General features: G+C 46.4%; 1 protein-coding gene and 1 long non-coding RNA gene across 2 annotated transcripts; one reads left to right on the plus strand and one right to left on the minus strand.

Annotated features, from left to right (window-relative positions):
- Nucleotides 1–4280: 4280 nt before the first annotated feature.
- Nucleotides 4281–8449, minus strand: LOC140605064 (uncharacterized). Its single transcript, XR_012007832.1, has 3 exons — nt 8301–8449; nt 7771–8027; nt 4281–5787 (listed from the first exon to the last, which is right to left on the minus strand). It is a non-coding gene; the product is annotated as an uncharacterized lncRNA (long non-coding RNA).
- GIMAP6 (GTPase, IMAP family member 6) lies at nt 5602–11732 on the plus strand. The gene is made up of 3 exons (XM_072777018.1): nt 5602–5986; nt 8808–8892; nt 9991–11732. Exons 1-3 carry the CDS (start codon nt 5813–5815, stop codon nt 10755–10757), a joined length of 1026 nt encoding a protein of 341 aa, XP_072633119.1. The 5' UTR covers nt 5602–5812; the 3' UTR covers nt 10758–11732.
- The last annotated feature ends 6730 nt before the right edge of the window (nt 11733–18462 follow it).

Below are 18462 nucleotides of genomic sequence, written 5' to 3' on the forward strand. Positions count from 1 at the left end.
TGGGCACAACAGGTGCAACAATGAGCCGTTCTGACTCTCTAGTGAGCAAACAAGAGACCACTTTAGTGGGCACAAGTGTTTCTGCCCTTCCTTTGCCTTCCAGCTCAAGTGCAAGGTGTGGGCTCGTGTGAGTGACACCTGAGCTGTGGGCAAGCATGCTGCACAGGAGAGCCGCACCTAGCACATGGGGACCCTCCACCACTGGGTGATGGTAAGAGTTTGGGTTGGGCTCTGTGAGTCAAGCTTCTGGGAAACGAGTGCTTACAGGAGGCCCAGGAAATGACAGTGCCTTTGGTGTGTGACTGTTTCTTTCCGTGTCCTTGCTGAAGGGTTTGCCATTGCCCTTTCCACGTCCCACTTGATCTTCATGAAATGACACAACGCAAAAAGGGGCAAACGTGAAAATGGGACCAAAACTGGCAAATACTGTCGGAAGACCAGAAAAGCCAATTTCCCCAATTGTTCCCTGTACAGTTTTCCCCACCTAAGCCCTCACTATTCAACTTTCCATGTCCGGGTGGCCAGAGGGACCCCCGCCCACCTCCCCTCGAAGACTGGGGTGGGGGTGGGGTGGGGGACATCCACCTCTCACCCAGCCTGGCACCCACCCACCTGACTTCAGGGACTCCCTCCCCGGCCCTGGGGGACTGTGCTTGGACCCTGGACCCCTGCCCTCTGCCCTACAACCACGTCTCTGTGAGGCAGATTCTTAGAGGAGATGCTTTAGAGGGTGGAGGGGGGGAGAGTTTAAAAAGTTGGCTCTCAAGTCCCGCATAGACGTTGTGCCGTTGGACTGAAGGCAGAATCGGCAGCTCCTGAGCCAGCCATGTGCCCCAGCAGTGGTTCCCCTTGCTCTTCTACAGAAGCGCCCACCTCTTCCTCTCCCTGCTCATGATTGAACCCACAGGGCAGTCCAAGCTCTCTGTTCCAACTCCAGTTTGGATCCCTTTTCCATTTTTGGACACCTTAGTTAGATTTTCCTCTGTGGTGAAGAAATCCGGAAATACGTGCCCATTTGTCTGTTCTCAGCATTACAGGTCAACAGACAGTAAATTTCATCCCATCTGTGTAATTGCCAAGCATGTTCTCTTGAAATTTTTATTCGATTCCTTCATCATTTTCCCTATAATCATTTTGCACAATTCTTTCATAGTCTTTGCTCTGAACGCTCCACATTGGCAATTCCACCCTCCACCCCACCCCCAAGTCTAGTCCCTGGAATTGGCCACATGCTTGTACCTGCTGCCCAGACCCTGGATGTCTGTTAATAAAACCTCAGTTAAAGGGGCTTCTATTTGGTGATTGCTTTTTTTGCACCATTGGTTCATATTGATTTTAAGCTCCACTAAGAGCTCTAGATTCTTTTCTACTTAAATTATCCTATTTAGAACACCTCTAGTCTAGTTTTTGAAAATTTATTTTTGGAGGAACTCTCATTTAAGAATTTTCAAAATAAGGGGCGCCTGAGTGGCTCAGTTGGTTGAGTGTGCATGCCTGCAGCTCAGGTCATGATCCCAGAGTCCTGGGATCCAGCCCCACCTTGGGCTCCCTGCTCTGCGGGGAGCCTGCTTCTTCCTCTTCCCCCTGATTGTGCTCTCTTGCTGTCTCTCTCTCTCTCAAATAAATAAATGAAGTCTTTTAAAAAAATAATTTTCAAATTAATTATCCAGCTGGTTTGCTGGTTTTAGTGCAGGGTTCTAGCCTGCCATTTTGTTTCCTAGCCTTAGAATGTCTCCTGGCAAGTATTATTTAGAATAATAGTTTTCTCTCTGGAGAATTAAGAGTACATGTGAAAAATAGAAACTTGACTTAGTCTTATTATCCCCAAGCTGCACAGAAAGAGGAAGATAAATTTGATGTCATTATTTTAAAAATACTCCAATCTTTAGAAACAATGAGTCCCTTATGATTAATAATAACATAAGGAGTAACCAGCACTTGGATAAAGAAACAGAAAATCCCAGAAGTCCTCCTAATGCTCTTCAGGGGTGACCTTTAGCTGAACCTCTAATAGCATAGATTAATTTTAGCCATTCTTGTACTTTACATAAATTCTTGTCTCTGGTTTTTGTTTTTTAATTTTTTTTTTTTAATTTATTTACGATAGTCACACACACAGAGAGAGAGGCGAGACACAGGCAGAGGGAGAAGCAGGCTCCATGCACTGGGAGCCCAACGTGGGATTCGATCCCGGGTCTCCAGGTTCGCGCCCCCCGCCAAAGGCAGGCGCTAAACCGCTGCGCCATCCAGGGATCCCTCTGGCTTTTGTTTTTGATTTTTACTTACCATTATGTTTGAGCTTTATCCCTATTATAATATGTAGCAATATTTTGTGCATTCTCATCATTGTATATAAATTGTATTTTCACACTACAGACTATAACCCAATTTATATATGTATAATTTATAATTTACGAGTGAATATATAATCAATACAATTACTCCAATTAATGTAGTCTACATTGTTTTTGCATTTTTGTTTTAAAAACACTTTTTCAGCTCTTTTACTTTATTGTATTTTCCACTATATTGAGGTATAATTTTGACAAATAATAATAACCTACTGACAAGATAAATTGACAAATTGACAGAATTGTATCTGTTTAAGGTCTACAACTTGATGATTTGATATAGGCATACACTGTGAAATATTCACCACAATCAAGTAATTGACATATCCACTGTCTCACAAGGTTATGTTTCCTTCCTTCCTTCCTTCCTTCCTTCCTTCCTTCCTTCCTTCCTTCCTTCCTCCCTCCCTCCCTTCCTTCCTTTGTGAGAATACTTACCCCTTGGTGGGCATTTATGTTGTTTCCAGGTTTGTGCTATTCTGAGTGTCACTATAAATATCACAGGCATTCCTTTTCAGGGAACACAGGCACCTATGTCTGTTGGGGGTGTGCTTTCTGGTAGGATAGCTTGGTATTGACTCTATTCCTGGGTACTGCAGACTTTTCCAAAGGGGTTCTACCAACTTCTGAGTTCTATTTCCATAACCTCAGAAGTTTCCTTTAAATAGAATGTTTACACGATTTTCAAGTCTATTCTTAGGCATTTTACTTTTTGTTGTTATTTTTTAAATCACAAGTTATATCTAGTTGGCTATTGTTTTTATGTTAGTCAGTTTGTATGGTTTTTATTTAATTTTGCACTCATTAATTTATTTACTGCTCTTAATAGGAGCTTATTGTGATGTAGGAATGAGTCAGAGACAGATGGCACCTGGCAGGGAAAGATAACGGAATGGCCCAAAGTCAGGCTCCCATAGATCTGTAGGCTCCCATAAACCCCAAGGACACCAAAAGACCCAGAGTCAGGCTCCTACCCATCCCAAGGAAACAGAGATAAGTAAAAAAGTAAAAAAAAAACAAAAAACAAAAAACAAAACAAAACAAACAAAAAACCCCCCCCCACACACAGAGAGAAAGAGGGACGCCTGGGTGGCTCAGCAGTTGAGCATCTGCCTTTGGCTCAGGGAGTGATCCTGGAGTCCCAGGATGGAGTCCCACATGGGGCTTCCTGCATGGAGCATGCTTCTCCCTTTGCCTCTGCCTCTCTCTCTGTGCCTCTCATGAAGAAAGAAAGAAAGAAAGAAAGAAAGAAAGAAAGAAAGAAAGAAAGAAAGAAAGAAAGAAAGAAAGAAACCCAGCTCCCTAGCTCTAAAATGTTAGGGAGTATCCCCCTTTAGTGGCTACTAAGTAATCACAGAAACTCACCAAACCACAAAGAATATGTCATTAAGGTATTATCAATAGTCCCCGCTCACACCAAGACTGTACAAGAATCCCCAGGCCGTGGGCTCCCTGGCTAGGTTCTCAATAACAGATTGCCACTAAAAGCCCTCACTGGCAACCCTGTTGGGAGCCCTTTCACCTCTGAGAGCTTCCTCTGTATCTTTGCTTAATAAACTTCTATCACTTTACTCACTCTCCGTTGTCTGCGCGATTCATTCTTCGACTCTGTGAGACAAGAACCTAGCTCTCACGTATCAATTGGTTTATTCATGTTTTTAAGATTTATTTATTTATTTGAGAGAAAGTGTGTGTATGAGCAGGGGGAGGGGCAAAGGGAGAGGGAGAGAAAATCTTAAGCAGACTCCCTGCTGAATGTGGGGCCTGATGGGGGGGCTTAATCCCAGGACCCTGAGATCATGACTTGATCTGAAATCAAGAGTTGGGTGCTTAACCAGCTGAGCCACCCAGGTGCCCTTTGGTTTATTCTCTTGATTTTCTCAGACATATAATCACAACCTTTAGAAATAATGATAATTTTACATCCACTTTATGTTTTTTATACATGCGATTTATTTGTTATTTCTGGTTTTAGTGTATATTTCCTCAAAACATTTAAAATAGTGTTAACATTTTAAACCTCCAGATCTCCATTAAACCTCCGAAATGCTTATCAAAATCTTTTGATTAACAGAACACCTTCCCTGAGGAGCCTTTCAGCTCTAGCTCTTCACAGCAGTTCCTGAGAAAAAAGATGGGATGAAGCATTCAAGTAACCAAAGGAAGTCCATCAAGGCGGGAGCAGAGGGGAGAAGAAAGAGGCTGGAATGAAGTGGTGAGAAAACAGTACAAAGTGACCATATCACCTGGGTCATCCAAAGCAGCCATGGTGGGGAGGAAAAGCTAAATAAATTGTGATGATCACAGACCCACTCAGAAAGGGTGATTTAATTTCAAGATCATGCTTCCCCCTCCCACTCCTACCACCACATTGACAGGGCCTCGGTATAAAAACAGTGAATTAAAGCCAAAAGAACAGCACTGCACAAACTCTATTTAAGAAGGGCTTCTTAGGGAAACCCACAGACAACAGAGAAACGAGACAACAGGAGCACTGAAGGAAACTGAAAACTCTGGCACCTACATCCATGGGAAACATGAACACAGCCCGACTCCTAGACAGATGGACATGAAACATCGCACTACAGCCCTAGTTACCTCAGTTCCTAAACTCTGATAGATCACGTTCAGCTTGGCATGTCAACACAAGCTGTGCTAAGAGGCAAGAAGCACAGTCTGGAGGGGCACCTGGGTAGCTCAGTGGTTGAGTGTCTGCCTTCATCCCAGGTCGAGATCCCAGAGTCTTGGGATTGAGTCCTGCATGGGGCTCCCTGCAGGGAGCCTGCTTCTCCCTCTGCCTAGGTCTCTGCCTCTCTCTCTGTGTCTCTCATGAATAAAAAAATAATATCTTTTAAAAAAAAGCACAATCTGGAGACACAGAGCAAACTAGACTCAGCTATAAGTCAGATATTAGAATTGTCAGACGTGTGTGTACACACATATATAAAAAGATTTATTATAAAGAATTGGCTACAAGGTTTACTCTACAGGATGGGCTCAACTGTGGTTCAGCTGACAAGTCCCAAGGCCCCATAGTCCCAGAAAGAAAATGTGTAAAGGGAGTTGGAATTGAGGAGGGAGGAGGAGATGCCAGGCACCTGCCACTATGGTAAAGGCATGGGGTCTCTGTAGCAAGCAGGCAACTCGCAAAGAAGGGACATCTGTAAAAAATCATTCCCCTGGCACAGCATTTTCTAGAGAATCTGCTGCTTCTTTCTAAGCCTCTGAGATCTCAGTGTCCTAGTGCAGGATCAAAATCATAACAACACGGGTGTTCATGTTTTTCCTGTTTCTACTACCAAAGCCGCAGACAAAATGCAAACGGTGGCGAGTGTCTTCTGATGGAGGAGGGGCTGCCCTGGGTGTTCCTGTTCACTTCCTGACAGCTGCTCTCTCAAGGGCACTTCTCGGAGCTGAGCTTTCTGATCCCATTTTGCTGGAAAAAAAAAAACAAACAAGCCATGTCCTTTATCTATTCCTACACCGTGGACACTTTCCTCCACCTCCTTCAGTCAAGGTCCTCAAAAGTCCACAATGCGTCGGCCCCAAAAGGAGAAACAAAGAATTCACAAGAGCATGTGGCCCCAGGAGACAGAGAACATCGCCATTCCTCCTGCCCAGCAGCTGACAGCGTGGTAAGTCCAAGTGTGTGGGGAAGTGTGTCTGTGTGTGTTGTTTGTGTGTGTGTGTCATGTACCTATGTTCCCGTGTGTGTTGTGTTTTTGTGTTTGTGTGAATATGTGTTGTGTTTGGGAGTGTATGGGTGGAGTGTGTGTAAAGGGTTTGTGTATATGGGTGTGTTTATGTATATCATGTGTTTGTGTGGATGTGTGTGTTGTGTATTTATGTTTCCATGTGTGTATGTTTGTGTGTACGAATGTATGTGTGTTCATTATGTTTGTGCATATATTTGTGTGTTTATGTATTTGTATGTGTATGTGGTGTGTTTTGAGTGTATGTGTGTAAGTGGTATGTGTGACATGTTTGTGTGTATGTGTGTATGTTTGTGAGTGTTGGTGTTGGTGAGTCTATGGGTGTGTGTTGTGTTTGTGAGCCTGTGGGTGTGTTTGTGAGTGTATGTATGTTTGTGAGTGTGGGTGTTTGTGAGTCTGTGGGTGTATATGTTAGTGAGTGTGGGTGTTTGTGAGTCTGTGGGTATGTGTATATTTATGAGTGTGGGTGTTTGTGTGTGTGAGTCTATGGGTGTGTGTATGTTTGTGAGTGTGGGTGTTTATGAGTCTGTGAGTGTGTGTATGCTTATAAGTGTGGCTGTTAGTGAGTGTGGGTATTTGTGAGTCTGTGGGTATGTGTATGGTTGCGAGGGTGGGTGTTAATGAGTCTGTGAGTGTGTGTGTGAGTGTGGGTGTTTGTGAGTGTGTGGGTGTGTGTATGTTTGTGAGTATCTTTGTGGCTGTGTGGCTGTGGGTGTGTATGTTAGTGAGTGTGGGTGCTGGTGAGTCTGTGGGTGTATGTACGTTGGTGAATTGGTGGGTGTGTGTATGTTAGTGAGTGTGGGTGTTTGTGACTATGGGTGTTTGTGAGTCTATGGGTGTGTGTATGTTAGTGAGTGTGGGTGTTTGTGACTATGGGTGTTTGTGAGTCTGTGGGTGTGGGTATGTTTGTGAGTGTGGATGTTTGTGACTATGGGTGTTTGTGAGTCTATGGGTGTGTGTATGTTAGTGAATGTGGGTGTTGGTGAGTCTGTGGATGTTGGGGAGTCTGTGGGGTGTGTGTTAGTGAGGGTGGGTGTGGGGGAGTCTGTGCGTGTTGGTGAGTCTGTGTGTGTGTGTTAGTGAGTGTGGGTGTTGGGGAGTCTGTGGATATTGGGGAGTCTGTGGGGGGGTGTGTTAGTGAGTGTGGGTGTTGGGGAGCCTTTGGGAATGTGCTGTGCGTGTAGCGCATGCACGCGCGTCTACAGTGGAATAGAAAGAGCCGTGACTAGGAGGTCAGGAGAACCCTTGCCCTACGTGCCCTGCCGCGAAGTCACTGCTCAATTCTGGGCAAGACGCTTCTGCGAGCTGACCTTCCTGGGAAACATGAGATGACAGGCTGCTCGTGCTCATGCTGGAGGCAAAAACTGCCAAGTGTGGCAAACATGTGAGGTGCTGCTCAGGGCCGGCCGTGGGGCGAGGCGGCGCGGGGCGGGGTGCGCACTCCCTCGGGGTGCCCGGCTGCAGTGCCCGGTTCAGATTCTCTGCCCAGGTGCCTCCCCCGCCTTGCCCACCAGCCCTGCTCATACCTTCCAGGAAGCCTCGCTACAGGAGCCACCAGATTTCCCTGGTGAAGCGCTGCCTCAGTTTCCACCGAGGGTGTAAGGGAGCCAGGGGCAAAGAGGGTGGGGGTCTCCAGGTGCAGAGATAGGAGCGCTAACCTCCTTGTTCCAGAAGCCCCTGGGAGAGGATCAATGCTGTGTCCTCACCAGAATGTTGCTGACCGGTCTGGGGGGAAGCTGTTCACCTGGGCCGGTCACTTTCTTGTCCTGGAAACTCCCAAGACTCACTGGCGGTGTCCACTCTGAGCCTGGGGCCTTGGAGCTGGCAGGGCTGCACACGGCTGACGGTCACGAGGAACGGCCTCAGCGGCCTCCCACCGGCCAGCTGCTGGGACCCGGGCAGCACCGAAGTCATCGCCAGGCCCACAGACCAGGCCCAGTAGCCTTTCGGGGCTGTCCTCATCCTAAATGACGGTGATGGGAGATGAGCTCTGAGGTCCCCTGGCTCCCAGCCAGACTCTGTCCCTGTTGTTCTCACACAGAACCCGGCCACCCACCTCTTGCCCTCTGCAACCCTCACCGCTGAGCCTTTCCCAAAGGTCAGGCATGGATCCCTCTTCTTGGTCCAAGACCCACGTGTCCCCCCACCCCCACCCCCAGCCCAGCCAGCCTGTGGCTGCAACCTCCTGCCAGCGCCCTCCAGATCTTTCCACTGCTCTCAGGACCCAGTATCAGACCTGCCTCTGCTCTCTGCTCCTCCCTCTCCTCGCAAAGCATGTTGTTCCAGGTCCCTGTCTATAAAACGCCACCTGCTCCTCAGCCTGCCGCTGAGGCCATCCCCCTTTTTCTGTGAAGTCTCCTAAACAGACAGTAGAAACCACAGTGGTGGGGGGGCGGGGAGAGAGGAGGGGAAAGGAAGACAGAAAGGAAGTGGGAAATACCAGAAAGGGAGACAGAACGTAAAGACTCCTAACTCTGGGAAACGAACTAGGGGTGGTGGAAGGGGAGGAGGGCGGGGGGTGGGAGTGAATGGGTGACGGCACTGGGGGCTATTCTGTATGTTAGTAAATTGAACACCAATAAAAAATAAATTAAAAAAAAAAAAAAGAAAGGAAGTAGAGACCCCTCGGGCCCCCTCCTCTTTCAGGCTGCTCCCCCTCAAACCAATGCTTCTGGCAAGAGAAAGGCAACGCCTCTCCGAACTCTGCTGAGAAACTAACAAGACGCATTATGGTTATCTCTAGCCGGAGGAAGAAGAATGGGAACATATTCTGGAGGAGGACCCTGCAGGAGAGCTGAATCTCGATCCTAGACCAGGCATTTTAGGAGGTAAACCACTTTCTAACAGGAATGAACTTGAGAGAGGTGCGGATGGCGGCATTCAATGTGTACGTGGGTGTGTAGGGACCGGCGGCAGGGCTCATCCTGGTCAGAGATTTGCCCACCTGGGCCGCCATCAAAGGGTCTTTGGGTGGGGGCCCTCCTCTACTCAGCCAAGTAAGAGGGAAAGGTCCCTGACAGGCAGACGAAGGGAGAGAGAGTGCCAGCCACCACCTTGACTAAATCTCTGTGCCAGGCCCAAGGGAAAGGGCCTGTGCCTTCTGGGATTTCGTCCTCAGGAAGGAGGTGCTGATGGTCAGTGTGACCAAATGACTTGCCCAGACCTCGTACAGGTGTCTGGATCCGATGGGAGAGCTCCTGGGGTCCTATGGGCTGCAGAGCACCACCAGCACAAGCAGGATATCCTAGGCCTGCACTTGGCCTTCTCAAGGGCTTCTGTCCCCCCAAAAGTTATGGCATCAGGGTCAGGAGCTGAGCTTCTGAGGGCTCAGTGTGGCCACTAACCTGGGGACACAGAATCTGGGACTGCTGGAAAATGAATGGATTTCATGGCAGCACTGTTCACAATGGTAAAAGGTGAAAACAACCCAAATGTTCATATATGTGTAGGAATAATCAAGAAGCGCCATATACCTACAATGGAGTATTATTCAGTCTTAAAAAGGTGGGAAATTCTGTGCTGGGCTGCAACATCCATGCCCTGGGAACCACTGTGCTAACTGAAATAAGGCCAACACAGAAAAACGAATGTAATTACAATTTGGAAAATGAAATAAAATAATTACAATTTGGGATGATGAAAACATTCTTGAGAGGCACCATGGAGATGATTGCACAACAGCGTGAATGTCCTGGGCGCCACTGAACTGCGCGCCTAAAACTGAGGACAGTGATAAGTTTGATGTTATACTATACTTTTTATGCTATATAAATACCATGATAATAATAATAAGCGGAACAAAAGCAAGGCAGAAGGGGAGCCCCGCAGGTCACAGTCCAGGGCGAGACGCAGGTCTCCGCGCTGCCCGTGGACCCCAGGGCACGGCTCTCACCCCCGCTCCCTCTGCTTTGTCCCCCTGCTTCCAGGCCTGTGGGAGGCCCCACGGACCCCGCAGAAACTGCGACTGCTCCTGGTGGGGAAAAGCGGCAGCGGGAAGAGCGCTACAGGGAACAGCATCCTGGGCAGGAGAGAGTTCCCGTCCCGACTCAGCCCTCAACCGGTGACCCGGGACCTCCAGCGGGGCAGCGGCGCCTGGGCCGGGCGGGAGCTCGAGGTGATCGACACGCCCGACCTCCTGTCCCCGCAGGCCGGGCCCGAGGCGGCGGCGCGGGCCATCTGCGAGGCGGTGGCCTTCTCGGCGCCCGGGCCGCACGCGGTGCTGCTGGTGACGCAGCTGGGCCGCTTCACGGAGGAGGACCGGCAGGCGGTGCGGGGCCTGCAGGAGGCCTTCGGGGTGGGCGTCCTGGCGCACACGGTGCTGGTGTTCACGCGCAGGGAGGACCTGGGCGGCGGCTCCCTGGAGGAGTACGTGCGCCGCACGGACAACCCGCACCTGGCCCGGCTGGACGCGGTGTGCGCGCGGCGCCACTGCGCCTTCGACAACCGGGCGGCGGGCGCCGAGCGGGAGGCGCAGCTGCGGGAGCTCCTGGCGGCGGTGGACTGCGTCCTGTGGGAGAACGACGGCCGCCCCTACAGCAACCCGGCCTACCGCTACTCCCAGCAGCGCGGCCTGCCCGCGGGCCCGGGCCCCGAGGGCGCAACCGGCCGGGCCCCGCTGCCGGAGGGACTGTGCCGGCTCCAGAAGGAATCCCAGGAGGCGCACAGACGCCTGCTGGAGAGGGCGCCCGTTTAAGCGGAGGCGGGACCGCAGCCCCCGGGGCCGGCTGCCTGCCCGTCGCTTGCGCTCTCTCCCCGGGGCGGGGGGGGGGGGGGGGGGGCCGCTCCCTGACCATCCGAGGCTCCTGGGGAGGTGTCCGAGGCGGTCAGGGGCAGGTGCGTCCCAGAGGTCCCCGCTCGCACATCGGGAGCCTGCAAACGAAGCTGTGGAAGGCCTTAAACGCTGGAGGGAGCAGCCTGCCTGGTTGAGGGGGAAACCTCTCAACACGGAGGTGTCTCTCTGGAGGGCTGCTCCAACGGACGGGGTTCCTAAGAAGCCACCTGGCATTCAGAAGAGGCCAGGGTGGCGGTCTGGCTCTGGCCATCTGACTGTGTAGGGAAATGGATGCACCTCAGGTACACCTCAGCCTCTTTGAGGTTCTAGGTTCTTCTGGGGAGTCTGACCTTTGATGGAAACAGAATGGGAGCAGCCAGGGGCAAAATGCCTCCCACTATGCTCTTCTTTTCCTTTCTTGGAGCGGTGTGACAGAGAGTTTCGAGCTGCCTTCTGGGAGGGGTGGGAAGTAGAGGTCAGGGAGACAGTGCTGGAGGACAATCAGCAGAGGACACAGCTCCGGGTCTGTCTGGACACTTGCCCTCTGGTTGGAGATTCTCTACAATTACATGCCCATGGACTAGAGTCTCCAGGTATAGACCCCGTGACACCCATCTCCCCCAGACTCAATGGACTCCTACCAAAGATGGAGCATTTCTTCTGCTAGAAGATTCAGAAAAGTGTCTCAAAACACCACAGAAACTTACCTTGAGTGCATACTAAGATAGTCATTGTGCCAGAGCCATGTACCAAATATGCCCATTTCCCACTGAGCTGAATCAGCTTTATCATGTAGTAAATTTTCATACTCCCTAAGATCTGTGTCAGGATTTTCAATTCTGTTTTTGTTTTCTACTTTTTTTCCGTTGTTATAAATAAAATATTGATTTGATTACAGCGGCTGAGTGTAATATGGCACTCCCGACTTCCTCCTCAACGGATTTCTATTTCCTTTGTTATTCTCAGGCATCTATTCTTCCATGTGAGAGTTAAAATAACTTGTTTACTTTTCAGAAAAGAACCTATGGGCATTCCAGGTGGAATTGTCTTCCATTAAGTTTATTTTTTTTTAAATATATTTTATTTATTTACTCATGAGAGAGACAGAGACAGAGACACAGGCAGAGGGAGAAGCAGGCTCCATGCAGGGAGCCCGATGTGGGACTCAATCCCGGGTCTTCAGGATCACACCCTGGGCTGAAGGTGGCGCTAAACGGCTGAGCCACCCGGGCTGCCCTGTCTTCCATTAAGTTTAGAAGGATTGGTAGACACCTCAAGGGTAAATAGATCAAGGCCATCGTACTTCTAAGTGGATAGACTTGCAACTTCAGAGCTATTGAATAAAAGCTAATATCATTTGCATTTCCATTAGAAGATTAATCTCTTTAATTTAAGGGATCTTGTTTTAACTGTTAGCTTGGTTAAATTTCATAACAGAAAATATAAGAATTGGCCAAAGACAGTCAGTGGCTCTAAATGGCAAGTCACTGAAACCATGCCATTCATTCAGAAGCCTAAAAGAATTGGTTTAAATTGTATCAAATATGGTGGGTTTTTTTTTCTCCTTTATGATTAAAAGTTAGGGGAGAAAACTCCTATAACATTTCAGGAGGAGGGATAGATGCTGCTCCCCTGTCATCACTTTCTCAGCCTCAGAGAATGGGGAAGGCTTGTGTGGGTATGTTCTGGAAACTCTACATCTATGTACCTATAAGAAAACAGTGATGTGGATGGAGATGGGGGTGGGCTGAGGATGGAGGGTCATCTTGGCTAAGGCTGTGAAAATAGCCACCTTTAGAATTTGTTCCTTCTTGAAACATCTCTCCACTGGAGCAAAGCATCAAAGATAGGGATTTGGGCAACTAGAAGAGCTCAATGCATACAAGGTTGTTTTCTACCCGGTGGGTCAGAGCAGCTCTTTCAAGTCTCAGGGGAGGTTTCCAAGTCCCAGTGCTCCTGTAATAACACTTTATAAACTATGTAGAAAATACAAAATAATAATAATTTTACAACAATTGTTTGAAGGTACTGGGAAGTGACCAAATGCAGGCAGACATTATAGGGAACTGTAATCCCCAGAGAGTCCAGGGGAAATTTTTTCTGGAAGCCTGAAAGAGTTGGTCACAGATGTCAGCAGTTGCCCGTGGCAGCACAGATGGAATCTGAGATTCTAGTTCATCAAACGTTCCACTGAAATACTGTGAAAAGGTCATATTTTATAAGTAAAAACCATACCAGAACAAAGAGATTTGCCCTAAAAGAGGAACAAGACCTAAGTAATCCCTTGCTAGTGATGTTTAAACCAAGCCTTCCCAAAATCAAAGCAATCTGCCAGTAATTTAAGTCCCTGGGAAAACAAACTCAATATGCTTCAGGACATAGTCATATCCTGAGTCGACGTATTATCTACAATATTCTATAAATTATTTTAAATTTTTCTTTTCTTTCTTTAAAAGATTTTATTTATTTATTCATGAGAGACACAGAGACACAGGCCAGAGGGAGGAGTAGGCTCCATGCAGGGAGCCCGATGCAGGACTCGATCCCAGGTCTCCAGGATCATGCCCCAGGCTGAAGGCAGCGCTAAACCACTGAGCCACCAAGGCTACCCTAATTCTTCTTTTCTAACATAAGGATAGAAAGATGTGAATTTTTCCTCTCTGGGTGCCTGGGTGGCTCAGTCAATTGAGCATCAACTCTTAATTTCCACTGGGTTTTTGGTCTGGGGGTTGTCAGGCTCCACACTTGGTAGGGAGTCTGCTTGAGAGTATCTCTTTTCCTCTTCCTCTGCCCCTCCCCCCTCCTCTCTAAAATAAATAAATACATTTTTTTTAAAAAAAGGAATTTTCCTCTGTACATGTGTATCTATGTCTCACAAATTTTTGTATATTCTCTTTTCACTATCATTCAGTTTGAAATATTTTCTATATTCTTTGTGATGTCTTCTTTTCATTCCTGGATTATTTAGAACTATTTCCAAATAATTGAGTATTTTCTAGAAGTTGCAATATTCAATGGTAGCCACTAGCCACGTGTGGCTCTTGAACACTTGAAATGTGGCTGGTACACCTGAAAAAAGGAAGTTGAAATTTTTATTTAATTATAATTACTTTTCACTTAAATTTAAAAACTGGAGCAGTGTAAAAAATTTCACCATGAAACACAGCTTTGTTGTTTAGGTAGAAATAAATTTCCCTCCAACTGTTCTAGCACATATTGTTGTTGTTTTGCAATGCAAAAGTTAGCCGTAAGCACCCTTACTAGTGTTACACATAAACTTATAATTGAGAAGAACATATGGTTCCTGTCTTTTCTTTTATTAATGTGATCTATCACTTTGATTGATTTACCAATGTTGAACCACCCTTGCATCCCAGGAATAAATCCCACTTGGTCATGGTGAATAATCCTTTTAATGTATTCTTGGGTCCTATTGGCTAGTATATTGGTGAGTATTTTGACATCCATGTTCATCAGGGATATTGGTCTGTAATTCTCCTTTTTGATGGGGTCTTTGGTTTTGGGATCAAGGTAATGCTGGCCTCAAATAGTGAGTTTAGAAGTTTTTCTTTCCATCTCTATTTTTTGAAACAGCTTCAGGAGAGTAGGAAGCCATCTGGCCCTGGATTCTTGCTTCTTAGGAGGTTTTTGATGGCTACTGGTCTGTTCAGGTTTCCTATTTCTTTTTGTTTCAGTTTTGGTAATTTATGGGTTTCCAGGAATGCATCCATCTCTTCTAGATTGCCTAATTTGTTGGCAAATAGTTGCTCGTAACATGTTCTCAAAATAGTTTGTCTTCCCTTGGTGTTGGTTATGATTTCTCCTCTTTCATTCATGACTTTATTAATTTGAGCCTTTTCTCTTTTACTTTTAATAAGCCTGGCTAGGGGTTTATCTATCTTACTGATTCTTTCAAAGAACCAGCTCCTAGTTTTGTTGATCTGTTCTATTATTCTTCTGGTCTCTATTTCATTGAGTTCTGCTCTAATCTTTATTTCTTCTCTCCTGTTTGGTTTAGACTTTATTTGTTATTCTTTCTCCAGTTCCTTTAGGTGTAAGTGTAGCTTGCATATTTGAGATTTTTCTAATTTTTTGAAGGAGGCTTGTATTGAATTGTACTTCCCTCTTAGGACTGCCTTTGCTGCATCCAAAAGATTTTGAACAGTTGTGCTTTCATTTTCACTAGTTTGCATGAATCTTAAATTTTTCTCTAATTTCCTGGTTGAACCATTCATTTTTTAGTAGGATGCTCTTTAACCTCCAAATGTTTGAGTTCCTTCCAAATTTCTCCCTGTGATTGAGTTCTAGTTTCAAAGCATTGTGGTCTGAAAGCACACAGGGAATAATCACAATCTTTTGGTATCGGTTGAGACCTGATTTGTTACCCAGCATGTGGTCTATTCTGGAGAAGGGTCCATGCGCAGTTAAGAAGAATGTGTATTCTGTTGCATTAGGATGGAATGTTCTGTATAGATCTATGAAGTTCCTTTGGTCCAGTCAAAGCCCTTATTTCTTTGTTTCTTTGTTGATCTTCTGCTTGGATGATCTGTCCTTTGCTGAGAGTGGGATGTGGAATGTTGAAGTCTCCTACTATTAATGTATTATTATCTATGTGTTTCTTTACTTTGTTATTAATTGGTTTATATAATTGGCTACTCCCACGTTAGGGCCATAAATATTCATAATTTTTAGGTCTTCTTGTCGGATAGACCTTTTAGGTATGATACAGTATCCCTCTTCATCTCTTTCTACAGTCTTTGGTTTAAAATCTAATTTATCTGGGGACACTGAGGTGGCTCAGTATTTGAGCACCTGCCTTCGGCTCAGAGCTTGATCCTGGGTTTCCAGGATCGAGGCCTGCTCAGGCTCCCTGCAAGGAGCCTGCTTCTCCCCCTGCCTATATCTCTGCCTCTCTCTGTGTGTGTGTCTCTCATGAATAAATAAATAAAATCTTTTCTTAAAATCTAACTTAGGGATGCCTGAGTGACTCAGAGGTTGAGCGTCTGCCTTTGGCTCAGGGCATGATCCTGGAGTTCTGGGATCGAGTCCCACATTGGGCTCCCTGCATGGAGCCTACTTCTCCCTCTGCCTGTGTCTCTGCCTCTCTCTCTCTCTCTCTCTCTCTCTCTCTCTGTGTGTGTGTCTCATGAATAAATAAATAAAAATCTTTTTAAAAAATCTAATTTATCTGATATGAGGATCGCTACCTCAGCTTTCTTCTGTGGTCCATTTGCATGGTAAATGGTTCTCCATCCCCTCATTTTCAGTCTACAGGTGTCTTTAGGTCTAAAATGAGTCTCTTGTAGACAGCATATAGATGGGTCTTGCTTTTTTATCCAGTCTGATACCCTGTGTCTTTTGACTGGAGCATTTAGCCCATTCACATTCAGAGTAACTATTGAAAGATATGAGTTTAATGTCATTGTATTACCTGTATAGTCCCTGTTTCTGCAGATTATCTCTGTTTCTTTGGGCTCCCTCTTCGCTTATAGGATCTCTCTTAATATTTCTTGCAGGGCTGGCTTGGTGGTTACATATTCTTTCAGTTTCTGTCTGTCCTAGAAGCTTTTTATCTCTCCTTCCATTTGACTGACAGCCTTTCTGGAGAAAGTATTCTTGGCTGCACGTTTTTCTCATTTAGTACCCTAAATATATCATGCTAGCCCTTTCTGGCCTGTCAGGTCTCTGTGGATAGGTCTGCTGTTAATCTAATATTTTCCACCCTATATGTTAGGAATCTCTTGTCTCAGGCTGCTTTCAGGATTTTCTTTTTATCTCTGAAATTTGCAGACTTCACTATTATATGTCAGGGTGTTGATCAGTTTTTGGGAGGGGTCTTCTCTACCTCTTGGATATGAATGCCTATTTCCTTCCCTGAATTAGGGACATTCTCAGCTATGATTTGCTCAAATACACTTTCTGGTCCTCCCCCCCTCCATACCCTCTGGAATTCCAATAATATGGATTTTTTTTTTCAAACTATGACTTATTTCTCGGAGCCTCTCCTCATGGGCTCTTTTTGGGTTGCTTTTCTCTTTTCCTCAGCTTCCTTCCTTTCCACCATCTTGTCTTCTATGTCACTTATTCTCTCTTCTGCTTTGTTTACCCTAGCTGTTAGAGCATTCAGTTTAGATTGCATCTCAGAGTATTTTTAATTTCGGCCTGATTAGATCTCTTTTCTGCACTAAGAGATTCTCTAGGTCTTTTATGTTTTTTTTCAAGTCCAACTAGTAACTTTATCATTGTAATCCTGAATCTATCTCTGATATTTTACATAAATCCAAATCCATTAGATCTGTGACAGTATAAATTCTAGTTCTTTCTTTTGTGGTGAATTCTTCCTTCCAGTCATTTTTTCCTGTGTAGAATGGCTGTTCAAGTGAGCAGAGTCAAAAATACCAACCACAAGCTAAGCAAAATACACACTGGACAATTCTTAAGAGGTCAGGGAGCAGAAAATAAAAGAAAAAGATAAAAGAAAAAGAAAAACAAACAGAAAAGAGAAACAACGACAAAGGGAGGAGGGGAGAGTATATAATCTCACAGAGTAGACCAACAGTCCACTGGTTCTGAGTGTATTTTTGTTTATATGTTAGAAGGTACTAAATTCCAAAATTATAAAAAAGAAGCAAAAATTTATATATTTATAAATTCAATATTTATATTTATATATTTATTTATTTTACATATATACAAAATAAAATTGAATATGGTAAGAGGAAGCCAAAAATGAAGACTATAACACATAATTGTAAAATATGAAAGTTAAAAAAGAAAAAAGTAAAAACAAGGAGTTGATAAAATGAGATGGGAAAAAAGAAAGAATAAAAATTTTAACCTGAAAGATAAATCATGAGAGAAACCTCGAGTCCTATGTACTATTTCACCCCTAGTTCCAGAGCTTTCCTGTCCTGTGTACCCTGTAAACTTGCTGTTCCCCTGCTCTTCCAGCTGGTCTTCTGTGGGAGGGGCCTGCTATGCTGGCTCACAGGTGTTCATGCTTGGGCGGGACAACAGGTGGCCAGGCTCAGTGTAAGCAGTTTGCCATGTGAGGTCTTTGTCCTTGGAGGCTTTCGCCTCTCTATTGGAGGTATAAGGGTGGGGGGCGGGAAACGGCCCACCCAGCTCTCCAGCCTCGGAGCTGAGAGATCCTGGCGCGTGCCAAACTGCAGACTCCTATAGTGCCCACTCACTCAGATCCTCCTTGCGGACAGGTGAGGGGGACACTGATGTGTACAATTTGCAGGGCCTCGGCAGGGAGAGGTTTTGCCCTCTTGTGCACATACTCTCTTTGCCCACCCCGGAGGGAGCGGAGGGTTGCCCCACTTGTAGCCGTTGCAGGGCCCTGGCAGCGAGAACATTCACCCGGTCAAGTGCGCGCCCGCTTTGCCTCTCCAGGATGAAAGTGATGCGCTGCGCTCTAGGCCTTTGCAGGGACCCAGCACGGAGAGGGTCCCCTCAGTGGGAAGGTTGCAGTTACGGCACAACAGGCTGAACCTTCTCCCGGGCTCGCTGACCTAAACCCCTTTCCTTGCTCTAGCGCTTGGGAACTCTGCCAGCTGAGGTGCCCCTGTTCTTTCTCTACCTCTGGAAATATTGAGACCTCACTGGCCGGCCTGCGAGTGGG

Source organism: Canis lupus, chromosome 15 (genome assembly GCF_048164855.1).
Source record: "Canis lupus baileyi chromosome 15, mCanLup2.hap1, whole genome shotgun sequence".
Taxonomy (NCBI): domain Eukaryota; kingdom Metazoa; phylum Chordata; class Mammalia; order Carnivora; family Canidae; genus Canis; species Canis lupus.

Excerpts from the sequence above, each read along its gene's own strand:
- GIMAP6 (XM_072777018.1), top strand. The coding sequence starts at position 5,813 with ATGTCCTTTATCTATTCCTACACCGTGGACACTTTCCTCCACCTCCTT. Across the intron at positions 5,987-8,807 it reads GCCCAGCAGCTGACAGCGTG|CCGGAGGAAGAAGAATGGGA; the intron begins GTAAGTCCAAGT and ends GGTTATCTCTAG. Across the intron at positions 8,893-9,990 it reads TAGACCAGGCATTTTAGGAG|GCCTGTGGGAGGCCCCACGG; the intron begins GTAAACCACTTT and ends CCCTGCTTCCAG.